We start from the raw sequence: 26,855 nt of genomic DNA, 5'->3' as shown, positions 1-26,855 counted from the left end.
ATTATTATTATTATTATTATTATTATTATTAAGTAATAAAATATATTCATTGTTGCTTCAATGTCGCTTGTCTCCTCAGGTAGGGCTACAGTAAAAATGAAAGTGCGCTCCAGGTATTCATTTGAATTTTTTTTTTGTTTTGATTTTAACTTTTATAATCAGACAACTTATGTCTCCAGACATGTCCAGTTTAGCGAGGGGCTACTGATTAAATCAAAAATATGAAAACCTTTTTGATATAACTTTTTTTCTTTGGGGGGGGGGGGGGGGGGGGATTGACTTTGAGCATCAAGGCCCCTGCAATACAAGACTGGCTGAAAATGTGAATGGAATTGGTGAACACACCTTTAATTATGTACAGTTGTAATATGGGAAACAGCATGCTGCAGTGCAGCTCCCATCCTCAGTGTTAGTCAAGTCCTGATCTGACAGCATGCAATACAGAGCTCTTATGATGTTACCATTTATTTTTCAGTAAAACATTTCAATTGCAGTGAGTGAGTTCTGCTACTTACGACATTAAATACACCACAGAAAGCACATTGTCATATATTAGATATTTTCGTTAGCAAACTGCGTGCTAAATTTTACTGCAATCAAGTAAAAGCAGCAGTACATTTCATTTAATTCCCTAAATGTTTAGTTTTTTTTCCCTCAGCGGTACACTTCCAAATGACAGTCCCAATTATTTCTATGCGTTGTGCTACCACCTTAAAATTGTCAGATTGAGAAATAAACTTTGTTTTCCCTGCGACAGATGACACTGGTTTTTTTTTTACAAAACTCACGCTACACACTGTTTTTCATTATGGTAACGTCTTAAATTACGTGCGTGCTTCTTTGGCTTAAGACGAAATAAACCGTGTTGATTCAAAACTTTTTAGGCAATCTACGATTTGACTGGCGAAATATAACGTTGGTTTATTTGAGTTCACAAAGAAAACTTTTTTAAGCTTGAAAAGTTAACCTTTTCATTCTTTGTTTAATTATTGAGCTTCTTGCTGCATTTTAGTCCATTAAAAAATCATATTTTCAGGGCATTATGTTAATGGCACGTGTGCAACACACAAACCTTAAGTGCATTTTTATTTTTCGTTGTTCTTGTTCTAAATGTCTTGAATGCACTGTTAATTTTAAGCTACATTTTTACACAACAGTACTAACACACGTTTGGTCACCATCACAACTGTTGCACGAAACTGCGGTTACCGTATTCTACTGGTGTTAACCCAGCACTTCTCTGCACTTGCAAGCGTTGTAGATCAGCTGACATTCGGCCAAGCTGATATCCCATCATGCCTTTTTTCTTAAAGGCATACAGCCTGCACCCACACCAAGACAAGCCCTATGGGTATCATAACAATACTAATACAAGTTTAAAAGTAAAATTATTTTTAGTCTTTGTCTTAAATGGTACATACTTCTACAACAAAAATATTGAACAGAATTCCAATGCTAACTTTTCGGGGCGGCCAAATATTTTTCAGGAAAATTAAAAAAGAACTTGTGGAAACATCTGATTTGGTATGCTGGATAATTGAACAAAAATATGTAAAAAAAGTACAATGTAAACTGGAAGACGATTAATAATCCAATATTGATCTGTGCAGAATTCCATGTCAGATAAATATATACCGTATAAAGGGATCCCTGTAGAAAAGGAAAGATATTTTAACTACATCAGTGTGACCCTTTATTCTTACAAACCTATTTGAGTATACATACATTTAATTTAATTTCCAAGATTACTTTTTGTATTTTTGTATGGTATGTCTGTAATCCAGAATTAGCTATACAGAAATCTTATCAAACATAATATTATTTATATATATATATATATATATATATATATATATATATATATATATATATATATATATATATCGTCGTCATCATTACAAAAATATATTACAAAAACATTTAGAACTGCATATTTCTCTCTCTCTCTCTCTATATATATATATATATATCATAATATACTTAGTATTTTAGGAAACATTAGCAGTAGCACTCTGAGGCTATCAAAACATTTAGTCTGAGAACCACTGGTCTACGGTATGCACTGCTATTTTTTGTATGAAAAGGCTTGAGTAGTCACAATGGTGATAATGTGAGAACACTACTTAAAGTGTGTATAACTGCTGAATTTTATTGAGACGCTTAAAATATAAGAGGCTGTTAGTCAGTTGTTCAATACACGCTCATAAATATAAACAAGTTGAACAAGCAAGCATGTTGTTTTATTTGCCTTTTACAGCGTACAGGCCCAAAACGATCACACCTTTGAGAATTCTAAATGCCGATTTTTTCCTGGCCTCAATATTCCCAACCGATCATTTAAAAATAAACACCGAAAAAAAATCAAGGAAATTCTGAAAAAAAAAAAAAAACTAGTAACCCTAAGGACGTAACTGACTCAGAAAATGATACAGCATGGATGCATACATTAAGATAACTGCTAGTTAACCCTTGACTATGTTACATTACAACTAATTATAACTTGTACAAAAGCCAATTTCATTACATTTGGTCAACTGGTTCTCATAGAAGTGTGATAGGGTATACGCTCCACTTATCCCCATACTATGTTACCATCAATAAGAATATCCTTAGCAAGTTTTATCACAATGGTAGAAGTTCTATAGATAGATATGTGTGTGTGTGTGTATATGTGTAAAGTAAAAAGTGCAACATACAGATGGAAGATTGGACAGTCTCCATATGCCCCATGACTATGTACAATAATTTGTGCTACGATAAAGTTTACAACAATTGAAAGCTGTAATAAATGAATGTATGCTTGTTGCCAACATTAACTGTAAGTAACAGACACGAACACAGCTGCTTGTTTTATACAATTTAGTTGCCACGCTGTACAGTAAAATATGTATTAAACACACTCCCAGCAACAAAAGGCAAAAGTTCTTATTTCTTCGTTGTGTTTTACATTTTATACAAAAGGTCATTTGTTTCATTTAAGAAGCATACCCAATAATACGTACTTACCTCTTCACGTGTCTGCATCTATAACATAACACTTTACGGCAACCGTATTCAGCCAATCAGGATTAAGAAATCACCTCTGGTCGGAAAACGTTACTCACGCCAATCGGCATGGATTACGGTAAAAGATTTGCCGTGTAGTGAGAATGCGCTTCTTTAATGTGACGTCACATCCGCATAGGTGGTTCTAAACAAGCAGGCGAGTCACTGGCAAAAGGCATTAGTGCGTTTTAAAACCTGTAAATTAAACTGTAAGAGATCATTTTTTAATATGAATCAAAAAAGAGTAAACAGCGTGGGCTAGTGTTGTACTGCAGACTGCAACCACCATTCAGAAACTTTCTCAGAAAGAGAAAACTGCAGTTTCGTTAGTCTGGGTCCCTAAATGGCAAGACATGCTGGTTTGTAGAAAACTGTCCGAATATAGGCTACTAATAACAAATAAACACCATCATTGTTATTATTATATTTCTGTATGCTACAGAGAATAACGAAGCACAACTGTTAAAATGTACAGCACAATAATAAATCGGTGTCAATTAGTCCACGTATTTTTCATTAATATGATCAAATACTAGTATTCTTGTTTAAACATATTTTAAATCGTTTATACATACTTTACAAATAAATTATAATAACATTTGAGCGTGAATTTAGCGGGAAAATTGCCTCGACATCGTAGTTTGAAACTTTTTTGGTGAAACTTTTTTGGTTTTCAAGACATCAAGTGTACCATAATACACGAATGGTTGTTAATTCCCCATTTGAAAGAGTTTTCTCCACTTTTAAGTCTATGCAGAAAACAATGAGCGCGCCATATTGTTTAGAACCGCGTAGCAACAATATCTAATGAAGTAAGTATTGTGACGAAAGCACTAGTAAAGAGCCGCATTGTCAGTCACAGGGGAGAAGTTTGCCCCGAACTTCGACTGGCAGGCAGGTCTGCCTATTAGGCAGATAATAAAACACCTCTCCGCGAAAACCCGCCTCCTCAGTTACATCACAAAGGAAACACGCCTTCTAAGGGCAAAAGCTGCCTGTTTCCACTCCCTCACATTCAAACTGAAAACTGCGCGCCAAGGTTTTGTAGCAGAACAGAGTTGGAATGAAAAAGGTAGGATGTTTTATTTATCTTCTCAAAATACACCGTTTTTAGCAGAACGTATGCACACAAAGGCATTAAAATATGTTGAGTTACGCCTTAAATATGAATATAAATATCTTCTTCTGTTAAGTTATATTATATAACGTTTTTTTGTGTAGCTATCATTTCAAATATTATTGATGCTTAATCTCTACCTTTGTCTCGTTTTGTTGTTCAAACGTATATTTGAATTATTCACTTTATGTGCAGCATAGTATTTATGCTGTACTGTGTGTGCAAGTTGTTCACAGTGATCCACAATATTCAATTACACATAATTTATAATTGATTTGCTTTTCTAAATGATAATACAAAATATAATAAACTTACCAGGCATGTCAGCTGAAGTTATACTAATGTCATATGTCTTAAGCAAATATTGGTAACAGAATAACATCAGAACATAAGAACATAAGAAAGTTTCCAAACAAGAGATGTCCGTTCAGCCCATCTTGCTCGTTTGGTTGTTAGTAGCTTATTGATCCCAGAATCTCATCAAGCAGCTTCTTGAAGGATCCCAGGATGTCCGCTTCAACAACATTACTGGGGAGTTGGTTCCAGACCCTCACAATTCTCTGTATAAAAAAGTGCCTCCTATTTTCTGTTCTGAATGCCCCTTTATCTAATCTCCATTTGTGACCCCTGGTCCTTGTTTCTTTTTTTCAGGTCAAAGAAGTCCCCTGGGTCGACATTGTCAATACCTTTTAGGATTTTGAATGTTTGAATCAGATCGCCGCGTAGTCTTCTTTGTTCAAGACTGAATAGATTAAATTCTTTTAGCCTGTCTGCATTAATGCATTGTAAAGTTTTAACATTACTTCCCTTGATTTAAGTTCAACACTTCTCACAATATATCCGAGCATCTTGTTAGCCTTTTTTTATAGCTTCCCCACATTGTCTAGATGAAGACATTTCTGAGTCAACATAAACTCCTAGGTCTTTCATAGTTCCCTTCTTCAATTTCAGTATCTCCCATATGATATTTATAATGCACATTTTTATTGCCTGCATGCAATACTTTAGACTTTTCTCTATTAAATTTCATTTGCCATGTGTCTGCCCAGTTCTGAATGCTGTCTAGATCAGGCTGTGTGGTCCAGAGTGGAGGCTGTGTGATCCAGTGGTTAAAGAAAAGGGCTTGTAACCAGGAGGTCCCAGGTTCAAATCCCACCTCAGCCACTGACTCAGTGTGACCCTGAGCAAGTCACTTAACCTCCTTGTGCTTCGTCTTTTGGGTGAGACATAATTGTAAGTGACTCTGCAGCTGATGCATAGTTCACACACCCGAGTCTCTGTAAGTCGCCTTGGATAAAGGCGTCTGCTAAATAAACAAATAATAATAGATCATTTTGAATGACCTTTGCTGTGCAACAGCGTTTGCCACTCCTATTTTTGTGTCGTCTGCAAATTTAACAAGTTTGCTTACTATACCAGAATCTAAATCATAAATGTAGATTAGGAATAGCAGAGGACCTAATACTGATCCCTGTGGTACACCACTGGTTACCTCGCTCCATTTTGAGGCTTCTCCTCTAATCAGTACTTTCTGTTTTCTACATGTTAACCACTCTCTAATCCATGTGCATGCATTTCCTTGAATCCCTACTGCGTTCAGTTTGAGAATTAATCTTTTATGCAGGACTTTGTCAAAAGCTTTCTGGAAATCTAAATAAACCATGTCGTATGCTTTGCAATTATCCATTGTCAATGTTGCATCCTCAAAAAAGTCAAGCAGGTTAGACACGATCTCCCTTTCCTAAAACCGTGCTGACTGTCTCCCAGGATATTGTTACCATGTAGGTCATTTTCCATTTTAGATCTTATTATATTTTCCATAAGTTTACATAGAATAGAAGTCAGGCTTATTGGTCTGTAGTTACCTGGTTCGGTTTTGTCTCCCTTTTTGTGGATCGGTACTACGTTTGCTATTTTCCAGTCTGTCGGTACAACCCCTGTGTCAAGAGACTGTTGCATGATCTTGGTTAGCGGTTTGTAAATAACTAATTTCATTTCTTTGAGTACTATTGGGAGGATCTCATCTGGCCCAGGGGATTTGTTTATTTTAAGAGCTCCTAGGCCCTTTAACACTTCTGCCTCTGTTATGCTAAAGTTATTTAAAATTGGATAGGAACAGGTTGACGTGGGGCATGTTGTGCGTGTCCTCCTTTGTAAAAACCTGTGAAAAGTAGTCATTTAATATATTTGCTATTTTTTTTTTTCTTCATCTATGATTTTGCCATTTGTGTCTCTTAGACATTTAACCTCCTCTTTGAATGTTCTCTTGCTGTTATAATATTGGAAAAGCAATATTGATTTCTATCTCTCTCTTGGCCTTTCTAACTTCCTTTTTGACTTGTGTTTGCAGTTCCAAGTACTCTTTCTGTGTACTTTGTTTTTGGTCCCTTTTAAACGCTCTGTAAAGTGCCTCTTTTTGCTGAATATTTTTTTTAATTGATCTATTAAACCATTTTGGCCATTTTGTTTTAGATTTAGATTTGTCTACTTTTGGGATGTAATTGTTTTGCGCCTCTAGTACTACATTTTTAAAAAACAGCCATCCTTTTTCTGTGGATGTTTCCTTTATTTTACTCCAATCTACTGCTGTGAGTCTCTGTTTCATACCTTCATAGTTTGCTTTTCTAAAAGTGTAAACCTTAGCTTTAGTCATTACTTTTGGGGTTTTAAAAAATACTTCAAATTAGATCATGTTGTGGTCTGAGTTTGCCAGTGACTCTCTGACCTCTGTTTTAGTTATTCTGTCTTCGTTATTTGAAAATACTAAATCAAGGCATGCCTCCCCTCTAGTCGGTGCCTTGACAAATTGCGTTAGGAAGCAGTCATTTGTCATTTCCACCATTTCAATTTCATCCATCGTGCTCCCCATTGGGTTCTCCCATTTTATACGGGAGAAGTTGAAATCCCCCATTAGTATGGCTTATCCTTTTCTACATGCATTTCGAATGTCATTGTATAACAGATTACTTTGCTCGGCGTCTGAATTTGGCGGTCTATAGCACGCTCCTATTATTATGCCCTTTGAATTTTTGTCCATTATTCTGACCCATATTGATTCGGCGTTGTTTTCTTTGTCCAGATTTAACACCTGGGCTTCAAGACTATTTCTTATATATAGCGCTACCCTTCCGCCTCTTCTGTCCTGCCTGTCTTTCCTATACAGTGTGTCCCACTAATATTATATTCATCTCCATCAGTCTCAGACAACCAAGTTTCTGTAACACCTATCACATCGTAGTTACTTGTTAGTGCAGTAGCTTCAAGTTCTAACATTTTGTTTCTGAGACTTCTAGCATTAAGATAAATACATTTAATGGTTGTCTTACCTGAGTTGTTGCCCTTGTTTTGATGTGGTCTCCCTTCTGTTTTTTGTTTTCTCCCCCTTTCCTTTCTAGTTTAAATGCTTCTGGACCTCCTCAAGGATCCTTTCTCCGAGTAGATTGGTTCCCTTTATGTTTAAGTGCAGTCCGTCCCACCTATATAGATAGTCCTTGTTGTAGAATGTGCTCCAATGTTCAAGAAAGGTGAAGCCTTCCTGTGTGCACCAAGATTTCAACCATGCATTTTGATTTTGTATTTCCAGCTGTCCATATCCCAGAAAATACCACAGTTTTGGTCTTGTCTTTTAATTTCCTTCCTAGCTCTCTGAATTTGTTTTGCAGGGATCTTGGCCTGTCTCTTCCAATGTTGTTTGTACCGATGTGGACGACTACTACCGGGTCGTCTCCTGTTCGTTCTAGGAGCCTGTCCACATTCTCAGTGATGTGCTTGACAGAGGCTCCTGGAAGGCAGCACACTGTTGTAGTAAGGGGGTCCAAGCTGCGAACTGAACTTGCTGTGTTTCTCAATATGGAGTCCCCAACAATCATGACCTCCCTCCTTTTTGCTGCCTGGCCAGCACTGTTTATAGGGTCCTGGATGTTGTTCCTTTCATTCTCTTGATGATGGTTTTGGTCATCTAAATGTTAAAGTGGCTCAAATTTGTTGGATGTTTGGATTTCTGGTGGTTGTGTTTGACGACTGTACTTCTCCCACGCTGTTGCCTCACTCGCTGTCATTCTGAACACTGGCTGCTTTTTATTTGTTACTGCGTTGTGCTGCGGGCTCCGCCCCTCCCCCTTGTCTCAGAACGGCGCGGAATTTGAATCCAAGTTTCAGCTTGTTATCAGAAAAAGTCACGCAGCTGTTAGACTTTAAGCTGCAATGTTTTCTGATTAAAGGAATTCAAAATTGAATTTAAAGATGTAATTCCTCCTCCATGAGGGATGACAGAAAAAATGATTGAGAAATGACGACTGATCGCCAAACTAAATGATACATGACAAAGAAATTCCTGATAACTGACGCTGAGACGTGAGAAATGACGATGTCCTATATGGTCACCGTACAGGTTCAGGGTGTTGGCATTTCCAGCTGCATCGACTCCTCCAAACGATGTGCACGCTAGGGGGTGGGCGCTCTGGGCTTGTAGTGCGAAAAATAGCATATGGCTTTGACAGTGCTTGTATCGGAAGGCGCATGCTTTGTCTCATCCCTCCTGAGGAGGCGGGGAGTTGTTGCGGTCAGCCAAGTTGAATTGCTGATTAAAGGGGAAAAAAATAATAAATTGCTTTTGCTTTTCTTTTTTTCCATAGATTTTTTTTTCAGCATGAAGTATCAGTTTCTTCATGGTTATGCAAACAGATGAGTTGATGAACTACTTCTACTACTTAATACCAAGGTGGTCAGTTACTACAGGTTTGTGTAACATTTCCAATACTAGCATTTTTATGTGGTGTAGTGTTGCAAATGAGTGTTGAATTTCAAAAAATAAATACATTATACTTTATATTTGTAATTTCCTAGAACATAAAGTTGTTAAGTACATTTATTTCAGTATCTGTACAAATAGGAGATAGTGTACCACAGGTAAATGCATTTTTGTCATGTGTATAATTTACACAACCCATAACTTTTTTAGCATGTGAATAATAGAATACTGCTCTACTAATTTTATTCTGTCTTGTATATGGCGCAGGTATCTGGAAGATCTTCATGGTGCTCAGAGGATTTCTGATTCCAAAACACAGGATACTGCAAAATCTGCATTACATATGAAGAACAAAGGCCTTCAAAATAATTTTGCTTACAAATCAGGTGGCCATTGCACAGTGCCTTCAGAAGCAGATAAAGCAAAATGTTATGCTGTGGATTTAATTAGCATGAAATGTGAATGCGCCGTTTCTGAAAGGGGTAATTTGTGCAAGCATATTGAGTTTGCAAAAATGATGTGCAAAGAACGGGATTGATATTGATGGAATTCGAAAATAATTAGCCAGTTCACTAACTGAACAGCATTGTTATGAGTGGGATGGAAAACATTTAATTGTACATTGTGCTGGCAATTTTGGAGTAGTACATGTGCAAAACCAATAGTGTACCTGTCTTGCCAATAGTCTTGGAGAAATATGTGTCTAAGACTTTCTGAGTTAATTGGTACACAGAACCCTAACCAAGAGGTAACTGACTGCTTTGCGAATATCACAGCAAATTATCAATCGCACAATAAACAGCTGTGTGTAAAGAAGATGATTTCAGGCTTAAAGGAGTGGTGTGACAGCAGTGATTATAATGAATCTCCAGAGTTGAATGCTGTAGTAAAACATGCACACCAACTAGCATTTGGACAGTATAGCGTGGCCAGCAATAAAATCAAAATTATAAGGCTGCATGCTTACAGAAAACGCATTGAAAGAACAAGAAGCCATGCTAGACATGCATTCATATCAGTTCAAAGAACTCCTTAATCAAACTTTATATACCCATAGACCTGATTCCAAATTCAAAGTATGTTCCTTTAGAAAAAGAATAATTGGTAGCAGAGCAAAGAATCAGATACTAAAATCTATCTGAACATGTGCTGTTATGAGCCCATGCCATTATTTTTGAATGCACACAAAACTGGACTAAGTATAGAGGTTAATTACAACCGTTAAGGACCTCAAAGGTCTCTTCAAGTAAAAGTAAGAGTGAAATAGCTATTTATGGCAGCATGTTATCAAAAATAACATCAAATATATGTTGCATAGTTCTAATTGCTGATGATTGTATTCTGGCCAAGTTGGTCGATTATTTGATATGGTATGTCTCCCTTTTCTCTCTTAATCAGATTGCTTTAAACAACACTTAAATGTGCATTATTGTAACACTTTGTAAATAAAAGTTGTAAAAATATGATTTGTAGTAAATAGAAAGTGCAATCTTTAAGTAGCGAGTAGTGTAAAAGCAAATTGTTAACATAAAAATCTAAGCCTGAACTGAATTTCTTTCAAATGGGGAACATGTCAGGGTGTCTTTACAGCTGAGAAGGGAGGAGGAGGGTTCTTCTGTACAGCACTTTTTTCCACAATTGGGTCCAGTACTTTGTATTGCTCTGTATCGGTCTGCTGAAGCATGTATGTGCAGTTTTACATTTTAATACTGTTAATATTTAAACCATAAACAAATAAAACAAGAAACTATAGATATGAGATGTTGTACAGTACCTTTATGTATTTTTATGGTACATTTTAAAATATATATTTAAGAGGTTGTATAGAAATGAAAATGCTATTTTAGGTTTTCTTTGCTTAGAATTGTTCTTAATGTTTTGAACAATACCTTTTTTAAAATAATGAACATATATGCAAAGGATGCCTTATTTTCAGTGTGATCTAAAACTACACATTCTGCAGTTTTTCTATCTGGGAATCAGCACAGTTTTGAAGTACAGAACTGTAAACATCAAGCATTTGAAAGCCCAGTCCATGAGTAGTTATGTCAAAGTCCGTAGCACATTCTTTAATTTGGTCGGTTGTATTCTTGATGGTTTCCCTGCCATTGAGAAATATAAATATATATATATATATATATTATTATTTTTTTTTTAAGGAATGAATAATACAATTCTTACTGCAATACTCAATAAACCAGTCGTGGTTTTATGTAAGTTGCTTTTAGCCTAGGCACGGCTTTTATCCAATATTTAATGAGGATTGTTTTTAGCTCCTAACATTTTATCTTGTAACGGTATGTAAATAAAAACAAAAAATATTGAGACGACCAGCAGAATAAATCATCCTGAGAAAATCTGTAAGTCTATTTTGAAGTTTTAATGTGTACCTTTACACTTTAAAAAATAATAAATTGGGGCTCACAAGTGGCATAGCGCGTAAAGGCAGAGTGCAAATCCTGCCTTACATATTTAATATGATACAATTGTGCTTCCACAAAATGAGTGCCATGCATAACAAACTGGAGAGGTAAAATATATAGTTTAATTAAGTCTTCTGTTGACTTTATTTTTACAATTTCGCACATTTGATTGCAATCATATCTTTCTCTGGTTGATCCCTCTTTCTAACTTTATTGTTTTGTACATGGGAAATGTTTTGGTCTGATTTTACTTTTTCTATAATCATATTCATGGTGTATATTTTTGTTACAGATTTGATGTAATTTAACATTTCGGTTACACTACACCGGCATTTTCATCACTAGTGTAAAACTGTAAAGAAACATACTTAAATTCATGAAACTTTCCAATGGCAACATCTTTGTTTGTGATCGAGCCCTCCAAAAATGCGATCCTGTCAAAAGGAATCATCCTTACTGACAACTTGCCGATGCCCACACCTAAATCGCAAGCTTCTCCTGCAGACAGAAAAGTGTTACTATTATTGTAACAATCAACTTTTAACACACAATAAGACTGGCATTACATTTTTCTATATTCACAAATAATGGATTTGTTTAATGATAAATATAATGTTTACTGTTTGCATGTTACATTTGACTTAAGCTGGTGCCTGAATGCAAGACAACTTAGAATGGAAACATAATTAGATTGTTAGGTTTTAAAACAAGGCTACCCACACTATATAATATTGAGATAAGGTATTTTGAAGCTGTTGAATGCAGTGGTCTCTATATTGTACCATGTGTTATACTACTAATTGATAAAATATATCAATGTTTTAGTGTGTTGACATTGCACTGGACATTTACTAATTTACCCTCAGTCAGTTTGGAACACAGGGAAGTTACAGTGGTTGCTGGGCCAGAACTAATGCCAACTGCCTCTTCAATCTTCTTTTTAAGCTCACTCTTTTTAGTTTTATCTACCCTTAAATATGCAACCAGGGAATTGGCCGACATATTTTCAGGTGGACCTATCCTTCTCCTGATCTCCTCTGCTGTCACATTGTATCTTTGGGGGAAAGGTATAAGAATAACGAAATACAAAATATGGCCAACATTGCAAAATTGATACACAAATGTAAATTTAATTAAACCATAAAACGGCATTTACTTAATTCAGAATTAATTTAATTGTGCATTAAGCCTTTGGAATGAACTTGAGAATATTTAAATTATGGAATGTTCCAATATCACATTAATCTGTTTATTTATGTTATATTACCTTTTCTTTCTCTTGTTGAAAGAAAGAGGGAGAAGGCTCTCGACTTCAGCAAATACTTGTGGTGTAGCCATGCTGTCGGGTATTACAGCTGGGCGAGGCAAAGCCAGTGATACAGATGAATGCTGAAGTGACACAGCGACTGCTGGAGGAAGGAGGGCATGCCTGTGGCAGTGGGGAAGCAGTGTCGCTTTCTGAAGGATCATCAGGGATTGCTGATGTAGCTTTTGTAGTTTTTTCAGCATGATTTTTCATGAAGGAAAAAAATACAACACCTTACTTGTAAGTAACACTACGTTACTTGCTTTAAAGAGCCACTATCGTAGGTTGTAGAAAATGTTGGTATATGGTCTAATGTGTTAGTCCAACTGCATCAGTAAAATATCTGATTTGTTCTCTTTCGTTGTTAACATCCTGACACACATCCTAATGTGTTGGTATGACTCTCAGTAAAGTATCTGATTTTTTTTTTCTAACAACTTATAACACTTTAAAATGTATGCGCCAAAGTGCTGTCCATGAGCAGCAATCCTGAAGACATTATTGTGGAGTGTACATTTTAAAGTGTTATAAGTTGTTAGAAAAAAAATCAGATACTTTAATGATAGTCATACGAACACATTAGACCATATAACATTTTCTACAAACTACGATAGTGGCTCTTTACATAAACTATTCAGTAATTTGATAAAATATAATTCTTTATATACAAACAATAATAATACCTACTTACCAGTGACTGAAGTACACTTCTTATGCTTCCTGGAAGGCATTTCTCTGAGAAACAAGTATCAGAATGAAATTATGACAATGGCAAGCTACAGCAATTTTTTTTTTTTTCAATCACTATTTTTTTTTTAATCAGCGTGCCAGCCATGTGCCCCTTATAAACCAGCATGCCAGACATGTGCCCATTATAAACCAGCCTGCCAGGCAAGTGCCCAATATAAACCAGCCTGCCAGCCATGTGCCCATAATAAACCAGCCTGCCAGCCATGTACCCATTATAAACCAGCCTGAAGGCATGTGCCCATTATAAACCAGCCTGCCAGGCATGTGCCCAATATAAACCAGCCTGCCAGGCATGTGCCCATTATAAACCAGCCTGCCAGGCAAGTGCCCATTATAAACCAGCCTGCCAAGCATGTGCCCATTAGAAACCAGCCTGCCAGGCAAGTGCCCATTATAAACCAGCATGTCAGACATGTGCCCAATATAATCCAGCCTGCCAGGCATGTGCCCATTATAAACCAGCCTGCCAGGCAAGTGCCCATTATAAACCAGCCTGCCAAGCATGTGCCCATTAGAAACCAGCCTGCCAGGCAAGTGCCCATTATAAACCAGCCTGCCAGGCATGTGCCCATGTGACAGTCTGGCTTGCAGTGGTGAGGTGTGGTGACGTCACGGACCAGGAAGTAACTGACACCAAAACAGTGGATGGGCGGGTGAAGCTGAATGCTACGGCACTCAGCGTATTTATTAATAAACAAAACAAAAACAAAAGATTTAACAAAACACCAAACAAAAGGGCACGAGGGTCAAACGAATAAACAAACAAACAAGTAAGTGTCGTGCTGGCTAATCCAGCACATTTTAGCAATTGTTAATTATCTCTTATTCTCCTCGCGCTCTTTCTCTCTCCGCTCTCCTGTACTCTCCTCTACACTCAACCCCGAGTGCAGAGAGCTGCAGGTTTATATACTCTGGCCGAGGGATTAACTAGTTGTTAATTATCTTATTATCCCTCGGCCAGAGTCTGCACGCGTTTGGTAAGGATGCATGACTGTCAGCTAGTTAAATAATCAGTAGCTGATCAGCCATGCATCCTCACGGGGTTTTTAAATATAATAATAAAAGACGCTGCGCTTTTATCCGCGCCGCAAACAAAAATACAAATAATAATACATAGGGGCGGGACACTCCGCCACACATGCCCCCCCTTGTGCGCAGCACACATGGCCTTTTTGGCCACCTCCCCCCTTATTCCCTAAAGTCCCGGTTAGCAGTCCCGGCACAGGAACAGGGGCAGCAATGGGCCAAAGGTGGCGGCCACGGTGGGATGTCCTCCTCCCACCCAAACAGCCTTAGCGTTCCAATGGCCCGCGCACAGGCCGGCTCCTCTGGTGGCCGGCAGCTCCCCTCCGTGGGGCTCCGGCCACCCTCTCTCCTGCAGCGAAATTGCTGCGGGGGAAGCTGGTCTCCTGACCTCCCCCCCCCTTCTTCATGGCTGGCAGCTGCCCTTCACGGGGCTCCAGCCACCCTCTCTCCTGCAGCGAAATTGCTGCGGGGGAAGCTGGTCTCCTGACCTCCCCCCCCTTCTTCATGGCTGGCAGCTCCCCTCCGTGGGGCTCCAGCCACAGTATTTCCTGCCGCGAAAGTGCGGCTGGGGGAGCTGGTCTCCTGACCTCCCCCCCCTTTTCCATGGCCGGCAGCTCCCCTTCATGGGGTTCCAGCCACAGTATTTCCTGCCGCGAAAGTGCGGCTGGGGGAGCTGGTCTCCTGACCTCCCCCCCCTTTTCCATGGCTGGCAGCTCCCCTTCATGGGGCTCCAGCCATAGTATTTCCTGCCGCGAAAGTGCGGCTGGGGGAGCTGGTCTCCTGACCTCCCCCCCCCCTTTTCCGTGGCCGGCAGCTCCCCTTCATGGGGCTCCAGCCACAGTATTTCCTGCCGCATGGCAGGACTGGTAGCGACCCCAGGCAAAACAGGACCCTCGGGAGGCGAAGGTAGCAGCTGCAGACCTTCGGCAGGCAATGGCAGCCGCAGCGGACCCTCGGGGGGCGATGGCAGCCGCAGCGGACCCTCGGGGGGTGACGGCAGCCGCAGACCCTCAGGAGGTGAACTCGGGAGGGGAGCCCCTGGCCATGGAGGCGGCAGCGGGAGCTCCACTTCTCCCTCGTTCCCTGTAGCTGGTGGCTCTCCAGGCGATGTGGAGCAACAGGCAGCCCCAGGCGATGCGGAGCAACAGGCAGCCCCAGGCGATGCGGAGCAACAGGCAGCCCCAGGCGATGCGGAGCAACAGGCAGCCCCAGGCGATGCGGAGCAACAGGCAGCCCCAGGCGATGCGGAGCAACAGGCAGCCCCAGGCGATGCGGAGCAACAGGCAGCCCCAGGCGATGTGGAGCAACAGGCAGCCCCAGGCGATGCGGAGCAACAGGCATCCTTGGGCGGTGCGAGGCAGGCATCCTTGGGCGGTGCGAGGCAGGGCAGGAGCAGTCCTTCCCATGACGGTGGATGTGGCACCAGCAGATATTCACCCTCTGCTGGTGGAGGTGGAGATGGAACCAGCAGGTATTCACCCTCTGCTGGTGGAGGTGGGAGGGGCAAGCAATCCTCCCACAGTGGTTGAGGCATAACCAGCAGGCATTCACCCTCTGCTGGTGGAGCTGGGAGCGGCAAGCAGTCCTCCCACGGCGCTTGAGACGGAACCAGCAGGCATTCACCCTCTGCTGGTGGAGGTGGGAGGGGCAGGCAGCCCCTCCTTCCTTCAACTCCCTCTGATGCTCATGCCACCTCTCCATGTATGCATGCATCAACTTTATCCATTTTTTTTTTTTTTTTTTTTTTTTTTTCAAACACAACACACAAAAAAACACTTTGAAAAAAACAAAAAAAACGTCCTTTCCTTTCCTGGTCTGGCTGTTAGAGGCGTTGTTTGTCCCACGCTGGACACCATATGTGACAGTATGGCTCGCAGTGGTGAGGTGGATGACGTCACGGACCAGGAAGTAACTGACACCAAAACAGTGGATGGGCGGGTGAAGCTGAATGCTACGGCACTCAGCGTATTTATTAATAAACAAAACAAAAACAAAAGATTTAACAAAACACCAAACAAAAGGGCACGAGGGTCAAACGAATAAACAAACAAACAAGTAAGTGTCGTGCTGGCTAATCCAGCACATTTTAGCAATTGTTAATTATCTCTTATTCTCCTCGCGCTCTTTCTCTCTCCGCTCTCCCGTACTCTCCTGTACACTCAACCCCAAGTGCAGAGAGCTGCAGGTTTATATACTCTGGCCGAGGGATTAACTAGTTGTTAATTATCTTATTATCCCTCGGCCAGAGTCTGCACGTGTTTGGTAAGGATGCATGACTGTCAGCTAGTTAAATAATCAGTAGCTGATCAGCCATGCATCCTCACGGGGTTTTTAAATTTAATAATAAAAGACGCGGCACTTTTATCCGCGCCTCAAACAAAAATACAAATAATAATACATAGGGGCGGGACACTCCGCCACAGCCCATTATAAACCAGCCTGCCAGGCAAGTGCCCAATATAAACACTGAATATAAACCTGCCTGCCAGGCATGTGCCCATTATAAACCAGCCTGTCAGGCATGTGCCCAATATAATACACCCAATATAAACTAGCCTGTCAGGCATGTGCCCATTATAAACCAGCCTGCCAAGCATGTGCCCATTAGAAACCAGCGTGCCAGGCAAGTGCCCATTATAAACCAGCCTGTCAGGCATGTGCCCAATATAAACCAGCCTGCCAGGCAAGTGCCCATTATAAACCAGCCTGCCAGGCAAGTGCCCATTATAAACCAGCCTGCCAGGCATGTGTCCATTATTAACCAGCCTGCTAGGCATGTGCCTATTAAACACCCAATGTAAACCTGCCTTCCAGGCCTCTGTGTTTTAACTACAGTAGTCTTACCAGCTGGTAAATTAATAATTTAGTATAGAGTAACCAACCTTGTTAATTCTGTTACCAATATTTGCTTAAGACATATGACATTAGTAAAACTTCAGCTGACATGCCTGGAAAGTTTATTATATTTTGTATTATCATTTAGAAAAGCAAATCAATTATAAATTATGTGTAATTGAATGTTGTGGATCACTGTGAACAACTTGCACACACTGTACAGCATAAATACTATGCTGCACATAAAGTGAATAATTCAAATATACGTTTGAACAACAAAACGAGACAAAGGTAGAGATTAAGCATCAATAATATTTGAAATGATAGCTACACAAAAAAAACGTTATATAATATAACTTAACAGAAGAAGATATTCATATTCATATTTAAGTTGTAACTCAACATATTTTAATGCTTTTGTGTGCATGTGTTGTGCTAAAAACGCTGTATTTTGAGAAGATGAATAAAACATCCTACCTTTTTCATTCCAAATCTGTTCTGCTGCAAAACCTTGGCGCGCAGTTTTCAGTTTGAATGTGAGGGCGTGGAAACAGGCAGCTTTTGCCCTTAGAAGGCGTGTTTCCTTTGTGATGTAACTGAGGAGGCGGGTTTTCGCGGAGAGGTGTTTTATTACACTATGTAACACAATTTTTGTTCCTGGGTAGTAAGTGTTATTTCCTAATTGCTTGTGCCTCAAAAGTATAGAAAATGGCTATTATTCCCCACAAACTTTGCTTTTGTGACCGAGTGATATTTTGAAATTGACCTATTTCCAATGAGAAAACGGGCGGATTTGTGTCTTTTCGTTCACATAAAGTCAGAAAAAAACAACATATGAATCCAAATGAACATGTATTTATACTAAAATAATACAAAAATGACTACAAAAGATTTAGAAGTGAGTAGTTTTTCGAGATTTACGATTATACTGTAAATCACTTTCACGAATCAGCCCCCAAATGTAGTCTCCCATCATGTTCTCGTTATACTCTCCTTCATTGACAGCTCATCCAGGAGCCTCAAAGCCGTGCTGCTCCATAATGGTAACAAGTACCCGTCTCTTCCCCTGGCTCACTCGGTGCACCTCAAAGAGGATTACAACAGCATCAAGACCTTGCTGGACGGCTTGAAGTATGATGAGTACGGCTGGGACCCCCGGAAGGTGCTGATGCCACCACTGCACATCAAATTGGGCCTTATGAAACAATTTGTCAGAGCTCTAGATAAGGAGTCAGTAGACAAGGACAGTATAACAAGAACATGATGGTAGACTACATTTGGGGGCTGATTCGTGAAAGTGATTTACAGTATAATCGTAAATCTCGAAGAACTACTCACTTCTAAATCTTTTGTAGTCATTTTTGTATTACTTTAGTATAAATACATGTTAATTTGGATTCATATGTTGTTTTTTTCTGACTTTATGTGAACGAAAAGACACAAATTCGCCCGTTTTCTCATTGGAAATAGGTAAATTTCAAAATATCACTGTCCTGGTCACAAAAGCAAAGTTTGTGGGGAATAATAGCCATTTTCTATACTTTTGAGCCATAAGCAATTAGGAAATAACACTTACTACCCAGGAACCAAAAAAAATAAAAAATTTGTTACACAGTGTTATCTGCCAAATAGGCAGACCTGCCTGCCAGTCGAAGTTCGGGGCAAACTTCTCCCCTGTGCTATTGTCAGACTGGGGGAGAAGGGTATGACTGCGGCCTGCAGCTGATGTTTCATACATAGACATATATTGAGAGGCACGGTGGTTCCCTTTCAAGTCGAAGATGACCACCAACATTAAGTATGGGATATTCCCTGCCCTAGAGGTAGGTAATAATACTGAGCTCTCTATATCAGAGCTGCCGAAGTCCCTTTCCTGTAATTACGCACTCGGTTCTGCCTACCGAGGGTACAAAACCGTCACTCACCGGAAGATCTCCCTCTTTTTCCTTTTCAAGACGGAGGTAGGACCTCTGTGTCTAGAACTGAGCGTGTTGAAAGGAAGAGCCCTCGAGTCGATTCAGGTCGGTTGTATTTCCCTAGCATTCGTGCTGAAAGCTGGCTTGCCGCTTTCCTGGAATCAACGACTCTTGAAAAAGACAGAGTCTTTTATCTTTCTGTCTTTCAGCGGCCCCCCTTGGTGGGCCGCTCTCTTTTTTACTGTCTGTCGTATGTGAGCGGCTGTCTGTGCAGTCACCTGCGAGTGAGTTGACTTTTCCTAAAGAGAGTTACACAAGTATCCTCCTCGGGGCCAGGCCTGGCCGTATCCCCGCTGTCGAGTGACCCAGCCGCGCTCCCTTCTTCCGGGCTAGGTACTGTCGTATCCCCGTCCGAGCGGAGCCACCGGCAGAACCTGACCGCTGCGGTGAGTCGGTTCATGTGCGTTCGGTGAACTCTCTCTCTCTCTTTCCTTCCTTCTTATAAAAGTGTAATTTTTGCTGAACAAAAGCTTCACCCATCGCGGCTTCGGCCTCTGTCCCCCCTTGGTACACGCTTTGCACTGACCAGTTGGTGTTGACCACGTGGTCTGGGTACACACTTTGCGTAGCGTCCTCTCCGGTGCTGCGGTACCGCGGCACACGCATAGCCTGATTCTCTCTTGGATGCAGGCTGCGTATTATCCAACGCCAGCGTAGGAGTATAGCATAACACGGTACTTGGTGTGTCCCCAGTACGCAGCATACGCAGAGCAATATTCACAGCGCACATAGCGCGCAGGTGCTCGTTACTCCTTCCTAGTCAGGTTCCGCACAGAGCTCAGGGTAGGCAGTCTACGCTTCCACTGCGCAAGGCGTTTAGAACGTTCGAGGCAAGCAGTGCTGTGCTCGTTCTAAAGTGCAGATACGCACAGTGCACACAGTACGCAGTTCACACAGTGTATGGTACCCATTGCGCAAGGCGTTTGGAACGCTCGAAGCAGTGCGGTGCACGTTGCACTTGTTGCATAAGTACTGCTCTACTAGCGCATAGCTCGTGGTGCTGCATGGTAATACCAGTGCGCACTGAGCTCAGCTCAAGAGCTGCACGCGGTGTACATATAACATGGTGCAGGCGTAGTTGGTTCTACATTTGTGCCCATACGCTGCGTAGTACACAGTGCACTTGTGCCCACGGTACCCAGCGCAGGGTAAGCGGTGTTAATAGCCTTAGCTGTAGCAGTAGCAAATTTTACACTGTGTTAGTACCTGTGGGTCAAACGCAGTAAAAGCAGTGCTTAGTGCTATGCACAAGCCAGACGTCCTGTCTCAGGACTCTCTGCCTAGCATCTCGAATGCAGTACACAGTGCGCACAGGTTATTGCATAAGCACTGCTCAACCTGGCACATAGCTCACGGTGCTGAACAGTATCTGTGAAAACAGGATACTCGGTGCGCACGGGACTCAGCATACCTTGCTGTAACGCTAGTGAGTGGACACACTACGTTAACACTTACCAGTGTTCAACATAGTGCGAGCAGTGCCTCAGTGCTAATGCACAAAGTCAGCACCATATCGGGGTCCTTCCCTGTATGGCCTGCGACGCATCGTACCCACAGGACGTATGGTGCTCGGTAGGCAGGTGCTTAGTACATCAGGGCGCATAGCGCCCTCGGGTGCTTGATGCACGAGGTGCCTCGTTGCCTTCTGCCTGTAGAAGGTGCTCCACCCCGCGGTAGGCTACGCGCTGCCCCGGTCGTGTGACTGCACGTAGTCCAGGCTAGACACCCCTGTCCAGTTACTACGCTGCGTTTACTCTTTTTTTCTGCGTAACAGCCTACATCGCTTTGCGATTGCAGTCTGCTGAAAGCCTTACAGCGATCGCTGTTTTCTGCTTTCCTCTGCTATTAAGTCGACCCGGATAAGGGCGTCTGCTAAGGAATAAAATAATAATAATGTTGCAGTTAAAAGAAAAAGAGACACGTGTTGCTCCACCGGGCCCCGGCTCTGCCGTGCCCCGCTGTGGAATTGACTCTGCTGGACTGCCTCAGCCTGCCCTCTCGGTGCGCTTAAAAATTTCAGTTCACCCAAGTTGCCGTGGTGTCTGCTTTATTACCCTCACAGCTTGCTGTTGTGTGCGTGTATGTGTGGTTCTCTTTCAAGTACGAAATATTAACCATCACCAATGGGTTATTCCCCTTTAAGAACCCAAGAACTGAAAAGCATTATGCCAACAAACTCTCGCGAGAGTGCATGACGCAATGTGAGTTGCCCCGACAAAAGCACATTGCAGCCATTTGCAAATTCTCTTTTTCCTTTTTCACTAAGAGTGAAAGCATCTGAGCTAAGTATTTCTTATTACTTAGTAGTATTGCCTTGTTTAACCTGTTTTGCAGTATTCTGTCTCTAACAGTGTTTTTACTACGGTCGCTACCGTTGTTTAAAATATTATATTATTGCCGAGTTTTTGATCTAGTCAGCCCGACCTGGCAGTGCGCCAGCGGGAGCCTGCGACTTGCGTTCGCCCTCCCCCGGGTCTAGTTCACTATTACGGCAGATAACTCTCATCTGGACAGGGCTCTGTTCCAGAAAAAAAAAAAAAAAATCTATCCCCGTGAGATAGTTTTGTTGTTGTATTATTATTTTGTGTATTCAGTGTTGTTTACATTACTGTATACCCCTTCCCTTGTTTTTTCTTACAGAAAACGGGATTCAGTTCTGTGGGCTCACAGGACACTGTATTACGGCTGTAGTCCAGAGGTTATTTTCAGGCTTGAGAATAACCTGTAACTGAGTGTTTGACTGTACAGTTAGCTAGCGTGCATCTCTTCGTGAGATCTCCTGCTTTTTTGTAGGATTGCTGGCTGCTGTTGTGCATTAGCACAAGGTTAGCGTTTTCTCTTCTTGTACCTTGGTACCAGAGCTGACGCAGCCTTTGAAGTATAGTACTGTTACACAGTCTCTTCACTGTACGGTTAGCTGGCGTGCATCTCTTTGTGAGATCTCCTGCTTTTTTAGGATTGCTGGCTGCTGCTGCTGTACATTAGGTTTGCGTTTTTTCTTCTTTGTACCTCGGTACCAGAGTTGACGCAGCCTTTGACTTATTAATTCTCTATTGAGACACAGTACCGCGTCTCAGTACCGTACCGCGTTTGCATACGCTCGGTACAGACGCTACCGCGTTTGCATACGCTTCGGTACGGACGTTACCGCATTAGCATACGCTTCGGTACCGACGGTAGGTATTTGTATTTGGTACCCAGACTGGTTCATACCAGGTCTGTTGATACCAACGGTACCCAGAACTGACGTTCGGTACCAGGCTTTTATTGGTACCCAGACTAGTTTTACTAAGTCTGTTGGTACCTACTCCCTCAGTACCTAGAACAAACGCTCAGTACCAGGTTTGGTACCAAGCTAACTGTTGGGTGTACTTTACATTGGGTACCCACACTAGTTTACTAAGCCTGTTGGTACTTACACTACTATGTTTCACGGTTGTATTGACTGTGGCGCCAAGCTGCCAGTGGCTGATGGCCACGAAAGATGTGTGCGCTGCTTAGGTCAGGAACACGCAGGTCCAGGCTTATGCGCCAGTCCAGTGATGTCTCAATTACCCCGGCGCAGTTACCTCCTGCAGAGGCAGCTGGTAGTAGTAGGGGGCGCTCTAGGGAGCGCAGTTCTGGAAAGCGCTGCTCCACGGAGCGCCATTCCAGCCATTCCAGGGAGCAACCAGAGGCCTCGCTCCGCTGAGCACAGTGCCAGGGCACGGGGTTCCAAGGAGTCCAGGAAGCACAGGAGGAGGAGTCCCTCTTCCTCCTCATCCTCTTCCTCTCCTGCTTCTCCTTCCCCAAGGGGTAAGAAAAGGAGGCACAGGTCCCGATCATCGGACCGCTGGCGGTATATGTGTGAGATGTTCCAGCAACAGCAGTCAACTCTGACCCAGTTGTTGCAGGTGCGGTCTCTGCCAGTCCAGGCACCTGCTGTGGTGCAAGCACCTGTTGTGATGCGAGCGCCTGTTGCTCCACCTTCACAAGCGGCTTCTCTCTCCCCCCCTCCGCAGAGCCTGGCAGAGGTTGAGTTGGGGGGGGGGGGGAATGGAGGACGCTCTCTCTGTCCTCGCTTCAGAAGGAGCTGAGGAGCGTGAGGTGTTCTTTTCAGAGGATCCAGCGTTGGACTCGCTGCCTCTGATTCCCTTGCCTGGGGAGCTCATACCCCTGATGCATCAAGCCAATGATGCACTTAGGGTGCCATGGCCGAGTGCGACAGTTGAGAGGTGCTCTGTTTATGACGAGCGTAAGGAGCTACCCTCTGAGGCCCCGCCCATCCACCCGGATTTTTGGCAGGAACTGACCTCATCGTGGCAGCACCCGGCCACAGCCCTGCGGTCCCTAGGTCAGGTACGACCTATAGGGTTCACGAGGGGGATAAAAAGGGTCTGGTCCAGTTTCCCCCTGTCGGGTCCACTATTCCAGCTTTGGCGCAACCAGCGAACCTTGCGCTGCTGTCCAAAGATGCGGCTTGCCCAAACAAGCAATGTCGGGTCACGGAGGTCCTTCTAAAGAAGGCTTACTCCGCTAATGCCTTTGTTGCCTGGTTGGGCAACTACAATACCTGTTTGGTGGCTTACCAGAGCCACATTTGGGGCTCCGCTGCTGAGGGGGGACTGACCCTCGATCAGACAGAGGAGCTGCGGCTGATCTCCCGAATGTTGCTACGACTAGCACAGCTTCTGAGTCAAGCAACAGGGCGCAGTATGGCAGCATTGGTGGCTGCGCGCCGTCAGCTGTGGCTCTCTCAAGCCAGGCTGACGGAGAATAACAAGGCTGCTCTGCTGGACACGCCCATCACGCCAGGGCATACATTCGGCCCTGCAGTGGACGATTTGTTGCCACAGGCCCAGGGCCCCTTCTCCAAAGCCCATCTGGAGTACTGGGGCCAGTGCACCTGCGATTCGTGGGTGCTCACCACTATACGTCGGGGGTACTTACAGGGACCCCTGTGCCAATGACTCACTGGCTCAGGAGCTAAAGACCCTCCTGCAAAAGCAGGCTATTCGCATCTTACCACCCTCCGACATGGTCGGGGGGTTCTACTCTAAATACTTTCTGGTGCCCAAACGGGACGGCGGCCTCAGACCGATCCTCGATCTCAGACAGGTCAACCTGTATCTGAGCCGCAGGCGGTTCAAGATGTTGACCTTGTTGAGCTGTCGCAGTCCATCAGGCCGGGCGACTGGTTCACGACAGTGGACTTGCAGGACGCCTACTTCCACATTCCCATAAAACCAGGGCACCAGAAGTATCTTCGGTTCGCCTTTCAAGGGAAAGGCTACGAGTTCCGTGTACTGCCGTTCGGCCTATCCCTAGCACCACGCGTTTTCACGAAATGCATGGACGCTATCCTGGCCACTCTGAGACTCAACGGTATCAGAATTCTAAACTACCTGGACGACTGGCTCATTTGTGCGGAGTCGCCAGGTCAGGCGCTGCAACACACGGAACTTGTCACCGATCACCTATCCAGACTAGGTCTGAAGGTGAATCATGCGAAAAGTCAACTGACGCCAGCTCAAGTAGCGCGCTACTTGGGTTTGAGTCTGGACGCCCGATCCATGACAGCAGTGCTGTCGGACAACAGGGTGTCAAGCATATCAGCCTGCCTAGACCTATTCCAGTTAGGCAGAGCTTTACCAGTGGTGACATTCCAGAAACTTCTGGGCCTGATGGCAGCAGCTTCTCAATCCCTTCCCCTGGGCCTCCTGCATATGCGGCCCCTTCAGGCCTGGTTCAACAGGATGGTCCCTCACCCAATGCTGAACCGCAACCGTTTGGTGACAGTGTCCTGTTATTGTCTCCGAACTCTCTCTTGGTGGAAACAACCGGCCCACCTACGCCTAGGCGTCAGGCTGGGAGCGTTCACAAGGAGAGAAGTCGTTACCACCGACGCCTCCAACCACGGTTGGGGTGGGGTGTGGAACGGTCGGGGTGCACAAGGGGTTTGGCGGCCTCCGTGGCTGGGCCGACACATAAATCTTCTAGAACTGCAAGCAGTGTTTCTCACTCTTCAGTTCTTTCTAGAAGAGATCAGGGGGAGACACGTGCTTGTCCGGACGGACAACACGACAGTGGTGGCTTACATCAACCACCAGGGTGGTACAAGATCACCCAGTCTCAACAAGGTGGTCAACAGGCTTCTGGTCTGGGCACACACCCATCTCCTCTCACTCCGAGCGGTACACCTACCTGGAGTGGTGAACATTGCCGCAGACCTCCTCTCGAGGCAGGTTCCGGGCGGCGCAGATTGGAGACTCCATCCCGAGGTTGTCAGCCTCATATGGAAACGGTTTGGGAGGGCGGAGATCGACCTTTTTGCCTCCCAGGAGTCGACGCATTACACCCTGTGGTTCTCCATAATGAGAGACGAAGGGTGTCTAGGGGTCAACGCATTGGCTCACCAATGGCCAGCGCGCCCACTTTATGCGTTTCCGCCGATAGCTTTGCTACCTCTGTGTCTGGAGAAGATCAGACAGGACAGGGCCACGGTCCTACTAGTAGCACCTCACTGGCCCAAGAGAGCCTGGTTTGCCTCACTGATACAGCTCCTGTGCGGACAGCCTTGGCAGTTGCCCAGTCGCCGCGACCTGCACAGCCAGGCACAGGGTGCTCTGTGGCATCACGACCCATTGAGCCTACAGCTCTGGGTTTGGCCCCTGAGCGGCTCCATTTGAGCCGTCTGAGTTTGTCTAATAGGGTGATTGACACCCTACAGAACGCTAGGGCTGCCTCCACTCGTTCCCAGTATGGCTACAAGTGGGGCGTTTTTCAGACATGGTGTCTGTCGAAGGGAGAGGATCCCACAATGTGTCCAATGGCATTGATCTTGCAGTTTTTGCAAGACCTGCTGGACGATGGGAAGAGCCCTTCTACCCTAAAAGTCTACCTGGCAGCTATTTCAGCTTGCCATGTGAAGATAGACTCAGTCTCCCCAGGAGCACATTTCCTGGCGGGACAGTTTTTGAAAGGGGCTAGGAGACTCCGTCCTCCAAGGAAGGACGTTGTTCCTCACTGGCGGTTGAATGTCGTGCTGAATGCACTAACGAAACCTCCTTTTGAGCCCATGCATTCCGCAGAGCTAAAGCTTTTGTCTTTTAAGACAGCTTTTTTGGTGGCAGTCACTTCTGCTAAGCGAGTAAGTGAGCTGCAGGCACTTTCCGTCGCAAAAGCCTGTTTATATTTTGCGAAAGGCCGGTCACGGGTGACACTCCGGACCAACCCTGCGTTTTTATAGCAGACAGACAGGTAGAGATACGGGAGGAGATGGTGGAGTCAGAGGTGGGGAAGGAGAGGAAAATCTGAGCATCATCAGCATAGAAATGGTATGAGAAACCATAGGATGCGATGAGGGGGCCCAGGGAGCGGGTGTAGAGAGAGAACAGGAGAGGACCCAAGACTGAGCCTTGGGGGACTCCAGTTAAAAGAGGGTGAGGTGTGGAGGTTGCTCCACGCCAGGTTACCTGGTAAGTGCGGTTGGAGAGGTAGGAGGAGAACCAGGCCAGAGCAGTGCCAGAGATCCCCAGGTCAGCAAGAGATGATAGTAGAATAGAGTGATCAACAGTGTCAAAGGCAGCAGAGAGGTCGAGGAGAATTAGGACAGAGGAGAGAGAGGCAGCTCGGGCACATTTAAGTG

General features: G+C 43.6%; 1 protein-coding gene and 1 long non-coding RNA gene across 2 annotated transcripts in view; one reads left to right on the top strand and one right to left on the bottom strand.

Annotated features, from left to right (window-relative positions):
• The window catches only part of pum3 (pumilio RNA-binding family member 3), a 73,618-nt gene extending 70,467 nt beyond the window's left edge, over nt 1–3,151 (bottom strand). The window contains exon 1 of the mRNA XM_034013307.3: nt 3,007–3,151. Within this exon, the coding sequence (XP_033869198.1) occupies nt 3,007–3,024 (18 nt within the window). The 5' untranslated portion in view covers nt 3,025–3,151. The remainder of the gene's footprint in view (nt 1–3,006) is intronic.
• A 26-nt stretch (nt 3,152–3,177) lies between these two features.
• LOC117409659 (uncharacterized) lies at nt 3,178–11,019 on the top strand. The gene is made up of 3 exons (XR_004545536.3): nt 3,178–4,117; nt 8,797–8,899; nt 9,180–11,019. It is a non-coding gene; the product is annotated as an uncharacterized LOC117409659 (long non-coding RNA).
• Nucleotides 11,020–26,855: the final 15,836 nt, after the last annotated feature.

This window comes from Acipenser ruthenus, chromosome 2 (genome assembly GCF_902713425.1).
Source record: "Acipenser ruthenus chromosome 2, fAciRut3.2 maternal haplotype, whole genome shotgun sequence".
NCBI lineage: Eukaryota > Metazoa > Chordata > Actinopteri > Acipenseriformes > Acipenseridae > Acipenser > Acipenser ruthenus.
The sequence above is the reverse complement of the archived record's forward strand: the minus strand, read 5'-3'. Positions and strand labels throughout refer to the sequence as shown.